Below are 13,334 nucleotides of genomic sequence, written 5' to 3'. Positions count from 1 at the left end.
AATAATGGGCGATTCATAACTGATGCTCCGGCCGGTCTGAGCTCCCAACGCACCCAACGTACCATCCATGGGCTCAAGCTGTTGCTTCGTTTTCTTGAGCAGCTTGGTACCAGTCACGGATATAAGAATGGCCCCGAGTGGTGCCGTTAAGATGATACTCAAGATGCACACCATCTTGACCAGTTCAGCATAGTGGACCTCTTCCTCTGTACGGTTTTCGTTCGACATGACCGTCTTCAGGGCGACCGGTCCGAGGGCTGCCTGAACTGTCGCTTTCGACATCCAGGAAATGGCAACAAAGATCTGGAAAGATTGAAGGGTTTGTATTAATATAGCATAATATGTATTGTATGAAGACATAATTTAACAAATCTACCTTTTCCTTGACGTTCAGTTTATCCCCAAAAGCGATTGCCACCGTCGTCAGGATACGAATCACGGCAACCACATAAATGCTACCAACACCGATCGAAACTATATGAGGATCCAGCTCAACAATCTGTAACAAAAAAAAAGTTTATGGCCATTGAACATCTCATCGCACTTTGTGGCTCGGCCAAGAGCAACCTACCTTAACGGAAGCGCCAGTAATTCCAAACAGAATTGGCTCGAAGATCATCCAGAAAATTTCGAACGCCGTTGACACTGGATTGTCTTCCAGCTCCCAACCCTGTCCACACCAAAAGTAGGACGCAGTGAATGCAGCAAACACAACCCCTAGCGGTCCGGCACCTTCGAAATGGATCTCTTCACTACCAAACACAGCGAGCAGTCCACCACCGAACAGCATCAGTGTGCGAATCGGTACAACATACGCATCTCCAGGTTCCGGTACATACTTGCACAAGAATCCCCACACCACACCGAACCCAAGCCCCCCAATAATACACACCGGAGCTTGTGCAATCTGTAGCCCGAGGCTTTGCGTGCTGAACATGATGCTGGAAATGATGCCAAAACCTGCCACCGATACCGCATCATCAATACCGGCCACTGCAATGATGAGCGTCGGGATACCCTTTACCACACCGTACCCTTTGGTGCGCAACCGGAATAAACAGGGTACGACAACGGCAGGCGATACTGCACCAACGATCGAACCGAGCAAGATGCTCCACATCCACGGTAACTGTAGGAAGAATCTGGCACAAACCGCAATCAGCGAACACTCAACGAACCACGGGATGAGACCGAGCTTCAGGATGGTTTTGTAGATCTTTTTGAACGCGGTCGGATCCATTTCCAGCCCGGCACGTACGAGAATGATGACCAGGGCTAGCTTGCGCAGTTCGGCCGTTACGATCTGGAACTCGCCATCCAGATTCACCCAGCCAACGTTCTGTGAAGATAAAAAACGACACAAACTCTTTAGCTGATGCGATCATATTGAGAATCTTTTAAATTTAATTGATAAAATTACATAAGGAAGAATCCGGATAAGGACTACAAGATTCTTTGAGACGTGACGAAGATATTTGGAATCAAAAATATTGTGATAAATTTCTATTCATTGCTCATATTACGAGCACAGTTATAGCTTCCCTTTTTCTTGGTTACAAGAACGAAATCTTCCCAAAGATCCCGTTGCCACAGTCCACATTTACCCATGGCGAAAGTATTCTACATATCACGAACCGTAATAGGCTGATGAGCTTTAACTCGTGCGCAGCATGATACCGAGCTGGACCATGCTAAATACCAAACGCTCTCCAGCTTCTAACCCTTCCCTAGCGCCGATCAGCTTAAGTGGATGCAAAACGACACCGGTGGCTTGCCGCGAAAATGCATATGCAATCAACTCTTCATCAATCTTTAGCACATTCCTCCGGTGCTCTCTCATAGCTACTCGCTGCTGTCCGTACGGGGAGGACGAGTTGCAAGAAGATGACTTAATATAATAATAGGGTCTTCAGTGTGCAAAAATGTGCCTGCCAGGTCTAGTAGCGCGAACGCAACTAATTTATTATCCGTTTACCGTCGCCCCACCGGTCTAATGAGCTGTCCGCGTAAAGGTCCATGGTTCTAGAGTTCCGGCCACCATCACTGCAACAGGTGACCTTTTTCTACTCCCTCTCCGATGGCCGATAATTCACTCAAACAAAGTGTACCTCGAATGCAGTACATCTTACCTGAAACAGTATGCCAACCAACAGCATCCCTATCAACCGTGGTAGCGTGGTTAGGGAGATGAGGAAACCGCCAAAGTTGGCAGCCACGGTTAGCACCACCAACTGAAACAACTGTCCACCGGGTGCGGCTGAATCACCGATAATGACAAACGCCGTAATCCACAGTAGTACTCCTGAGGGTAGAGATTCAATCGTTAGTAACTAAAGCTGCACCAAAATATGGCCATGATCAGCATACCTATTAGAATGATCGACAGGATCCGGGCAAACTGGCGGTAGGACGGACACAACGGGTAGGGGCAAATTTTCTGCCAACCGGGTGGTTCCCACGAAGGCGTTGTGTATTCGACCCGACATCGCATGCACAGCGAGTAGATCCACGACTGCTCCAACCGGGAGTTATCGTAATCCCGTTCGATCTTTTCCAACGCTTCCGAAAACGACTGCTTTTTGGCACGACCACCAGCCTCGCCATTGTAGCGATCTGTGTACCGAGGGGAGAAAGATATGCGAAAAGGTCTATTAAACTTTAATCAGACAGGGATAACATTTCTCACACTTCCACTTACCACTGTGGATGGACGAGGTGTCAAAGTTATTGTTATGCAGGTTACTTTTTCTTCGTGCCGGCCCTTCCTCGGAATGGTGCGATTGCTGTGAAGATGGAATGGGACACGGTAAAAGTGGGAAGGCGAGTTGGGGACATGCACACCGGCGACTAACGAACCTGCGATATTTTGCGTTTGTTCTGCTCAAAGCCCAAATTATCGTGCCCTAATCGCTCGACGACCGGTTCGGTGATGATGCTGACCTTGCGCTTCGTGTCGCCGCTGGACGACTGGGAGGAAGCATTCCCTTCCTCCGAAGGCATCTTGATAATACTAGAAAAAGGGAAGGGGGAACAATTGTTAACGGTTGATTCAGTCTTCTTTTGGGATGATTTTGTGATGTAAATAATGTTCTGTATATGTTCCGGGCGACGTGCTTCCCACCTAATATCGAGAGTCATCAAATGCTGAATGGAGGACTCCTGCGTATCGAAGGACTATCCAAGTAGGATGCAATCTTCGAGACAATTACTGAGAAGAAGCAGATTATGATGATGTTGATTAGAGGCGGATTTAGTCCTTCTTAGGCCCTAAGCGGAAACGGTTTTGGGATCTTTTCATAGAGGGCACCCTGTATTTCAACCTCCTGTGACCGGGGAGCAAAGACGAATTAAAGGCCGAAGGCGGAATGGATATCGTAGCCATCGGGACCCCTTCCAACCGCGAGTATTGACAATAACAAATTCGTTCGGGGCTTCAGCTAACTGCCCCTATCGAGCCAATTTGTTTTGGGCTTCAGCACGGGGCCTATAGATGACAAAGCCTACCCGAAGCGGGAACCGAGCGTCTTTTTGTTCTTCGTGGTATGTCGTAAACTAGGATTTTAAAGAGTTAGAACTTTGCCCTACATTACATCTTTATCACTTTCCCCTTTTACACATTTTTGCCTTCTTTTTATATTTAAAAAATTGAAAAATAAATAGAAATAAAACAGAAACAAATAGATGGACAGAAAAACTATCTTCCAAAAGCTCTAACCAATCTTGCCAGGTTGAAAGGGACCGTAGAATTTAAATATTGTACCACAGACTATCCCGTTTGAAGTACAATTTCAGGTATCACATGGTATCTGCCCGTGATTTCGTTTTGCTCAAACATTGTATGAGCAACATGATCACTCATATTATGCTTCATTTTTGCATTTCTTCCCTCACCGTCATAATCGTACCAAGCTCAATGCCAAAGTTCAACAGATTCGATGAGAAGATTAACTTCACTTTTCCCAGTTCTATCCCTCCGCGGTGCAAATATCTGATATCGCTAATTGATTGAAAATCAGGCAAACATCTTGTATGCATATCTGCATCAGTGTGTGTGTGTGTGTGTATGTACAAGTTCCGCCCAACCACGTGGCATCGGGATGCGACCGTACCGACCGCGCACGATACACTATTTCACTGCCCCTAACCAAACAAATGGCCGTTCGCCTTCTCCGGAGGCGCACGAGTTCAGCTACACGCTCGCCGTGAGCCGTGGAATTCGAACAATCGCACCCGGACCACCCTTTGTTTGACGCTTCAACAATAATTATTGTTTCAAACGGGTAGCCACACACACACACACACACACACTGTGCCCTGGATGCGTCTAATGAGACCAATGCAGCCAACAACACCGAGCTGACCGAGTTTACGAGTGGAGATGAGAAATTAAAAGTTGCCCTCGGAAAAAATAGCTACTCCTCTTAGCTACTCCTCTTAGGTACTTAGCAAACGCGATCGAACCTCCACGCGTTTGCTGTGTGAGAATGGAGCGAGAGTTGGTGGGTTTTGTTATGATTTTGCATGTCGAACTGCAATTCGCAACAGATTCGCCGACCGAGGCGCGCCCCGGAGCATCCGAAGAAACAAAACCTTTTCGGCAAGAAAATAGTTCAGTAGCTCTATACACTACAAAAGGCAACACCAAACCTGGCCACCAGGCCGGATTGTTGAACATTATTTCTGATTGTCGAATGATAAGTCCGAAAAGACGCAACCAAGATCGTCGCATAATGATGTCTAGCCGTTGTCAAGCTTTATCAGAAGCTCACAACAATGGGCCCATCGGAGGACGAAAGCCAGTTTGATCTCGAGTTCGAGGGCACTGGGTCGGTTCTTGCGCGTGCGTCATCTCCCTCACCGTGTGCACCACGACGCTCAACCGTTGTGTTACCTCACATGGATCTCGTGGACCGTGGCCACCCGATACTTATCATAAGCCATTACAGCGAATCATTTAGCTACTTAGCGAATGCTTTGAGAGTATATTTTTTGGACGAGCAAGTCAAGTTCATGTTTTGAACGAAGGGTACCATCGCTCTGTTTGTTAGAAACATTAGAAATTAAATATCGTTTTAGCCATTACAGACTTAAGGCTCAGATAGATTCATAGATGCAATTATCATGGGTCTAGATGGGCCATTGCAATTGCTCGAAAAATGGTTCGAAACACACTACTCCCCACACACAGAAGTAACACCGTAAAAACTAGGTCTAGGTCCGTACGGATTAGCATGTCAAGTTGTCCGATAAGATACAGGGCCGCTTTAAATAACAGAATCTACGAAGGATGTGATAATGCCGAAAACAATCACCATAACTAATTGGCGTCAGAGCTCCAAATCGGGACGCCAACATCGCTTGGCTTGTTGATTGACAAGTTTAGCAGGGAAACACTTAAACATATCCAATCTACTCGTCTCCTAGGACTACTGTGGCACTGCCTGATATACCTGGGGCACAGCATACAATCACCTACCGATACAACTGGCATTCGATACGGGTTTGTTTGCGCATCCAGTTAAGAGTCACGAGCGTACCACGTCCGTTTGCCATTTTAATTTGTGCTTCTAAACTCAATCAAATCAGTGCGGCACACAGCAGGAATCACACCCCGATTATGGGGACACGATGGGTAGATGGGCGCTAATTGAATCAGCAGATGTTAAAACGCGCTAAAAATATATAACCGCTACCATCGATTGGCTCAGCAAAATGAGAGCTAATTTCGCAATGAGGATGATCCGCTGGCATCCATACATTGGGGGATTTATGTATATTTGGAAAAGAGTCAATCCAAAGTTGAGTTGTGAAAGGAAAACAACTGTTTGTTTGTTTGCTTTGCATATTTACGTGTTTAATTATCAGTTCCGTCCACGTGAAGCTTTATTTTAATTGATATGGGAGCAACATATTACATAAGGACTTTTGTGGGGATCGCTGACAAAACAACGAATAGACGTTAGATTAAAGAATTGGAAATGGATATGTTTGCATATTAATTGCTTGGATCGCAACAAATACCACAGTTGAATAATAATATCTTTAATGGATTTGTACTGAGACGATCAACTACTACAGATCGGTACAATTTGGAATTAGTTTTTGCAAACGTCAGCTTGACTACGGAATCCTCGTGACGCAATCTATACCGACCTGAAGGCAGCCTTCGACTAGGTTTCGCACAACAAACTCCTCGCGAAACTTGACAAACTTAGAGTTTTTTTAACGCCGTGAGATGGGTCGCACATACGATGCAAGGCGGAACAATAAACTGTCCTAGATCATCACGTGCACCTCAGGTGCCTCACAGAGGAGTCATATTCTTGCTCTATGTGAAGGATGTTATTTTACAAGCTAAAAACGCTTAAGATGTGAAACAATACATACAGAGCGTTCGGGATAATTTTGACAGTTACATTTTTGTTTATAAGCCGTGATGGAGTTGGCATAGGAAAACAAGCAATACGTCATTCGACAGCTAAAAGTGTACGGAACAAGCAGCGAAAACATCCCGTGATAAAACAATGCGAAAAAAGAGTACATTGTGAAAGCGGATCACATGCATCACATCATGGTGATCTGCGCCGGACGCGACAACCGCCGACACGGTTAACACCCAGAACAACCGGTGGCTGGCTTACTGCCCGGCGGACGTGCCACGGGTGCCGCAAACCAAGTTCCCCCAGACGGATGCCGCCCCACTTTTTCGAGCAGGGGCTGAGGCTGAACGCGGACGGGTACATTTCCATGCTGGACACCGTCGTAAAGCCTTGGATCACGAGAGTGGCCAACGGCAGACCGTACGTGTTCCAGCAGGATTCCGCTCCGTGCCATACAGCCTCCAAAACGATAAAGTGGTTGGCGACCAATTTCAACGACTTCACCGCGCCGAATGTGTGGCCTCCCAGCTCCCCGGATCTTAATCCAATGGATTATTTCGTGTGGGGCGCGGTGGAACGGGACACCAACAGAACCTCCAGCAACACCAAAGCGGACGTTGGAGACGGGTGGAGGCCGTAATAGAAGCCGAGAGCGGATATTTTGAATAAAATGAATAAAATACATGGTAAGCTACTATTTATAAAACAAAAAAGTTTTCCCCGATGATTAATTTTGCCATAGAAATTTTTTGTCTTTCTCCGCAGGTGTCTGTCAATATTATCCCGAACGCCCTGTATATAGATTGGAACAAGTACCGAGTACCTTTGGTTTGTGGTATTCTCGTAATATGCTGTCTCTTTGTGTAGTTTAATGTCGAGTAAGTTCATTCGTTAAAACTTGAGATACTGTAATTTGTGATTACAAAATTTGGCCATCAGACACTGGAACGTACCGATTGTATTCGTGACATGGGTATTCTACTTGACAGCCGGTTTAGTTTCAGACCTCAAATCGAACCAGTGATCTCCAGAGCAAATCAAAATGTTGGGTCTAATACAACGCGTGTAGCGAGACAACTACAGGACCCTTTGACCATTAGAACTCTTTATTGCTTCCTAGTTCGATCCATGCTTGGGCCCTTCCGCTGAAATATGGCCTGAGCGTATTGGGGCAACCCAAAGAAAACTCACACGATTTGCAATTAGAATGCTCCCTTGGAAGGACGGCGACACTCGTCAAGCCAGGTATATGCTGTTAGGTGTCCAACCATTGTCTGTTCGTCGTAAAATATGCCAGTGTCTTTTTGTATTACTCAATTTATGCTTGTAACTTATGAAGTTCGCTTCAATTATCAGCATCGACAAGAACCCTCAGTTTGTCACAAGAATGTTTTGCATTATTGGATTAACTTCGACCATATGTGTGGCGTTTAACGATGTGTTCGAATTGTTCGATTTTAATATATCAAAGAACTGACTTAATTTAAAGAAATCAATTTAGAGTGTATGTCCGATGAATAACCAGAAAGAAAGTACCCTTAATAATAGTATCATGTGTAACAAATATAGAAATACTTGTAATGCAATTCACGCCAAGGATTGTTTGACATACCATCGCGTGTAGAATGGCTAGAAAACACAAGAATGTGGGGTGAGCAATGGACACACTTACACACCATCGGTACAACACGTGGCGATCGTGTTTCTCGATTAGGTCGGAAGGGTGATAAACGGTCAAATCTTCTTCGTCATGAGAGTCATGTGAGTCACGACATCTAAACTGAACGCCGGCTTGACCACTCGTGAACCGATATTACCGGCGTTATGATGATGAGGGTGATGACGATGGTGCGGTCCGGGCACGGGCACGGTCCATGTGATAAGTATGCTAAACAGTGTCTCGACAGAATAATGTTTCATATTTACCCCAGCCGCCCTGACGGCTGGGGTAAATATGCGGAAAAAAAGCGGATTCCACTTGCGCTTATTATCATCAGGTGTGTTCAACTCATTTTTTGGAGAAATTCGCATAAGGTTGATGCACAGGTACGTATACAAACGATACATTGGTTTGTGTACTTAATACCTCTTCCCTTAAATCCCGCCCATGATCACGATTTGCGCTAGCATCAGAATCGATCGTACGTCACACGAGCGTTGTTTGATGTCTGGAGTTCGTGCAATTAGGGGTGACATAATCCAATCTTGAACCTCAACGGAACCAGGAGAAGCACTAGCCAACGATTGGCACGAGCGCACGCTCGTCTCTAACGTCAATCGCTAATCGACTTTCAGCACCATTCTGGTAGTGCTTAATCGATCGATTGAAGCTATCAACCGGACGAAGCAGACGAAGTTCGCCAACAATAGATAAGGAAGCGCTCGTTGTCATCATCCTAAACGGAAAGCCAAAGACGTGTCGGTTCTTGTCGCGTAGCTGAATAGTTGTAGCTGTCGGTTTACTGTTTAGAGGAAAACAATCCAAATAAGATTCATAAGAGAGAGAGCATTTAAAATAAATTAATCAATTGTAGTACGTTTAGGTAGTATACAAATATCGTCCCTAAAAAAAAACTCGCATCAAATGTCGCGTAAAACGTTTCTGAGAATGAAAAACCACTTATATCAGCTAATGCAACATTCAATTTAAAAATGTGCTAACTGAACCTGATAGGGCGAATTCTTGACAATTCTTTATCTGTCTTGTTTACTGACAAGCTGCCTATCATCAAGTACTTCACGCAGCTTCTTCTACAAAAAAAAAGGACGCACAACTATTTAACACCTTCATCCGTTCACAATCGGAACCATCGCTTGATCTTGACCATCTTGTTTAGCGATAGGCGACGCAGGTGGTCAATGAACGTTACAAAAAAAAAAAAAAAAATGGTGCTATTACGTCAGTATAAACCAACACTTTCCCGATGGTTCCCTCACTAGAAACGATCGCTAAACAACATAATTAGAGCAGTGGGACAAACAAATAAATCGATTGCGTTAATTAATCAATCTATCCCTCCGGGGAACAATTGAGCAAAACCACAACAACGATACGCCCGTTCGTGCCAAAACGGATCAATTACGTACATGGTTCACCCTAAATGGCAATTGGTGGTATGGTCGATGGCGTCAATGTTGCACGCCTTCGTCTAGCTTTTTCCGGTTTGTAGCAGCAGGACAGGGACCTTCATTTCGTTCGCTTATGCTTTGATGCTCGTGACAGTAGTCTTGCGTGAACTTTGCTCCTTTCACCATCATGATCGCGAATCGCGTGTTGATCGCGTGCACAAATTCTTCCCATAAGGGTACTCTTTGTTTTTTTTTCTTCTCAAGAGAAACCGTTAAATGACTCCACAAAAAAAAAGGTCAATTCACTTTGATAAGGATAATGGGATGGAAACGTGCTGATAGATTGGTTGTAGGACAAATATTTGTTAATTTAAGTGCGGCCCATTCGGATCAATTGAAACAGCTAACATTATTGAAACCGACAACACACATGACGCATTGACTGTTAAATGTGTTTTTTTGCGGTGGAATGAGGCGCCTGTCGTCCCTTGAGAGATAAGAAGAAAACAAGTACTAAACAACCTTGATCATTCATTAAGCAGTTGAGATTGTACGCTGAAGCGCCCTACTCGTGGTTGGTAGCAAATAATAAAAAATGCACCAAACAAAAAAAAAACACGAACACCTCTCATCGGTACATAAATATTACTTTTCACTCTTCCGCTTATGGACAAGCGATCTGAAATCATTATCAAAAACCACCATTCAAGCAGGTGACAGATTTGTGCGCGGAATGCAACCATTCGTCGGAAGATTTATGGACGCGCGCGTACACACACACACACATTTCATCACACCGGCTTTTCGGTCAGCCATCCAACCATCAGCCAAAAACCTCACCCGTACAGACATACCACGCGTCTGGAAAAGGAATTCCATGCCAACATGTTGCCATGTTGCGTGCTCAAGCCATGTTTTCATTCCATTTTAAGCTAATTGTTTCGCGTACGGTCGTGATCGGCCGATCGGTACGGGGAGGAAAAAAAATGCAATTGCCAGAACAAACATATCCCAAGAGGGGGGGGGGGGGGGGGGGAAGTTCGGTGGGCATGATAGGGGGCTGCTCGACATTAATAAGCGGTAGAATTTAATAAATCAATTAAAAGTTAATCAATTAATCAAAGCGCTTCATAATTACGATGGTGTGGCGCGGTGGGGATGATAACGGTAACGGTCGAAATGATGGACGACAGGTGTCTTAGGGTGTTTTGGTTAGTGTAACGAATGCGCAATTAAAAAAGCGATGTGTACCTCCGAAGCTCCCGGGTACCATCGACTCGATGTGACCTTTGTGCCTTCCGTCTTGGCTAGCGACGCTGGTAGCACCCCGTAGCAACTAGCAGTAGTTGTACGCGATGGCCATCTTTGGCATGTAACAGGGTCGCTGTCAAAAGTTGCCACACGATCATCGAAGCCGGTAAACGAATCAGAACCGCTAGACGGCAATGAAATTATCAATTCATGTACGCGCACCGTACCCATGAGGACCTCTAAGAGAGAAGGTTTAGGTTTGTTGAGTTTTACTCGACTTATGAAGTTCAAGAACCAATTGGTGTAGCTACTACTTTTTAACAAGAAACAAACAGCTCAAGACATCCAGCAAGAGCATTTTATATCAGGACTATAAATAAGTTCGTGCAGTTTTAGCAAAAGCGCGCTAAATTATTCAATTTCCGTTTGGTGCAATCTTGTAACACTGCCGTTTTGAAGGGTCATCTTCAGGCTTTCTTTTCCCCCAGCTGTCATTTTCCCTGAAGGTTAAACATAGTAGCTTCCAAGAACTATTACAATGGCAAAAATTTGTACCGAATCGTCATCGTATGTTAGTGGAAGTTTATGATGACCATGTTCGATCAGAAAGTAGACATTTTTCTTTGGAAAACGAAGAATAGCTTCGAATATTCCTTGAAATGTGAACATAGAGCTCTTCAAAGCAACACTCGTTTGAAGATCCTTCGCAAAAGCAAGACGAACTTGCAAAGGCGTTTGAGGTGACTCAGCCAGCCATTTGCCAACGTTTAATAACTATGGGAGCTAGGACGCAAGCTAGGACATTGGGGGTGCCGTACGAATTGAAGCCAAGGGATCCTCGACACCCAGGCCGAATATTGAGGAAAAACTCGAGCTCACGTAGCAGCACCGGTTAAAAAATATTTAAAAACGCTGAAATGGAATGTCCTACCCTACCCGCCGTACACAGCCCAGACACAAAAAAACCGCACGAACGTATAATGGTAATCTATATTATCAAAACAAAACCATATTATTATCCCACATCTTGTCATTTTAGATAGGCGAATGAGGTACTAAAGACCCAAAGTCTCTATAAAATTAAACAAAAAATCTTGCCTTTTCACTAAGTTACCAGAAATGGAAAAAAAACAACCACATCACATTTGAGAGATCGAGAATCTAAACATGGGTTTGGAGACATCCAATTCGCATCGGTGTACATACAAGCCTTGAATCAAAAGTGCGTGGGAGGTCACGAACATCATCATGCGTCCCTTGGGTCATTCGCACTCGGCTGGCTGGTACCTTAAAGCCAATGATCGCGCCGTTGATCAGATGATCGCCTTCCAACACGCACTAAGCGTTGACGCACAATGGAGACGACGCAAACGCTAGAGACTGGCAGAGAGACCGTGTGTAGAGTAAAAGGAAGCAACCTGTAGCATACATTTTACTAATCCGGAGACTATTCCATGCACCCGAGTCGTGTAGTAGACAACCATCGGTGCAACCGTGGGAACCGTTCTCACCAATCAACGACGCACAGCACGTTGCCGTTCGATCCAAAAATTCGATCGCAACCAGATCGCCAAACTGGAGATGGGGGGAGGGGGACGCTTTACTAATGAAATACTAAAAGAATGCAACTGTATGGATGCCGCTGGATGACGAGGGGTGGGGGGGGGGGAGGGGGTGAGAAGGGAAACAATTCAAAACTGCACCATTGCGCACTATAATTACGTTTTCTTCATGATTTCGCTCCGGGAGCGCTGGGACTTCGGTTACGGTAGGTTCCGGGTGTTGATAGTACACGCACGATGGATTCGCCCGGTACCGCTGGCTGTGGGGCGCACTCGGAGGGCCTGTGAGCAAATTGCAGCAGGGAGCAGCAGGGTTTGCGGTTCCTGATCGCACACTAAACTACTTGCGAACACCGTTTAGCGTTTCGACGCTATTATCAGGTGGTGGTAACGAGAATGACGATATTCGGTACCCTCGGGAACTGTCACGAGTTCGCACCGATGATGGAGGACGACTTTGAACGTCCGAGAGCGATGCACGCGCCACACACCAATTCTGATATACCTTGCCGCATGTACACCATGCAAACCCCTCAACGGTACGACAGAAGTACATGCGATCACAACCACCTGGAGAGGTACTGGGCAATTTTTGTTGGTATTCTCCTTATCCTTGCTCTTCACTAGTAAAGGGACCGTTAGTTAAATTTACTCAATCACATCAAATTAAACACACATGCACAATCAATCGCGCAGACAAATTACACAGCAAATGTTGCATCCGAGAAAATCATTATTATTACCACGCGTTGCACAAATTCCACAATCACACCCAGATCCACCGAACGAGCCTTGCTGATAAAAGCAAACGAAACGTCCCAGATAACAGCAGCAACTACTGTAAAGATTTAGGCTCTCTAGCCCCTGGATCTTGTCGGCGTGTTCGGAGCGCTTCTCTGAACCGGACGACGAATTGCAACCGACTATTGGGGATCGCCGGCACGGTACCCTTATTTATAAACTAGAACCAAACACCCGCGTCCAACTAATTGGTGATGTTTTATTGTTCTTAACCCTTCCTCCCTTCGTTTTAAATGCGACTGGCAAACCACAGCTTCTTCACCACCTTCCG

At 45.3% G+C, this 13,334-nt stretch overlaps 2 protein-coding genes across 6 annotated transcripts in view; both read right to left on the bottom strand.

Annotated features, from left to right (window-relative positions):
- The window catches only part of LOC126559566 (protein kish), a 416,586-nt gene that overhangs the window by 95,348 nt on the left and 307,904 nt on the right, over positions 1-13,334 (bottom strand). The window lies entirely within an intron of this gene.
- Positions 1-13,334, bottom strand: part of LOC126557356 (sodium/hydrogen exchanger 9B2) — a 200,570-nt gene that overhangs the window by 191 nt on the left and 187,045 nt on the right. For 3 of the 5 annotated variants that reach the window (XM_050213097.1, XM_050213096.1, XM_050213093.1), the window contains 7 exons: positions 2,857-3,010; positions 2,699-2,783; positions 2,368-2,613; positions 2,130-2,302; positions 572-1,339; positions 377-499; positions 54-303 (listed from right to left, as the gene is read on the bottom strand). In XM_050213097.1, coding sequence (XP_050069054.1) covers positions 54-303; positions 377-499; positions 572-1,339; positions 2,130-2,302; positions 2,368-2,613; positions 2,699-2,783; positions 2,857-3,000 — 1,789 coding nt within the window. In that variant the 5' untranslated portion in view covers positions 3,001-3,010. Of the gene's footprint in view, positions 1-53; positions 304-376; positions 500-571; positions 1,340-2,129; positions 2,303-2,367; positions 2,614-2,698; positions 2,784-2,856; positions 3,011-12,422; positions 12,516-13,334 lie in introns of those variants that run through there. The other 2 variants (XM_050213091.1, XM_050213092.1) reach the window with 2 other exon arrangements.

The sequence above is a fragment of the Anopheles maculipalpis genome, chromosome 2RL, assembly GCF_943734695.1.
Source record: "Anopheles maculipalpis chromosome 2RL, idAnoMacuDA_375_x, whole genome shotgun sequence".
Lineage (NCBI taxonomy): Eukaryota > Metazoa > Arthropoda > Insecta > Diptera > Culicidae > Anopheles > Anopheles maculipalpis.
The sequence above is the reverse complement of the archived record's forward strand: the minus strand, read 5'-3'. Positions and strand labels throughout refer to the sequence as shown.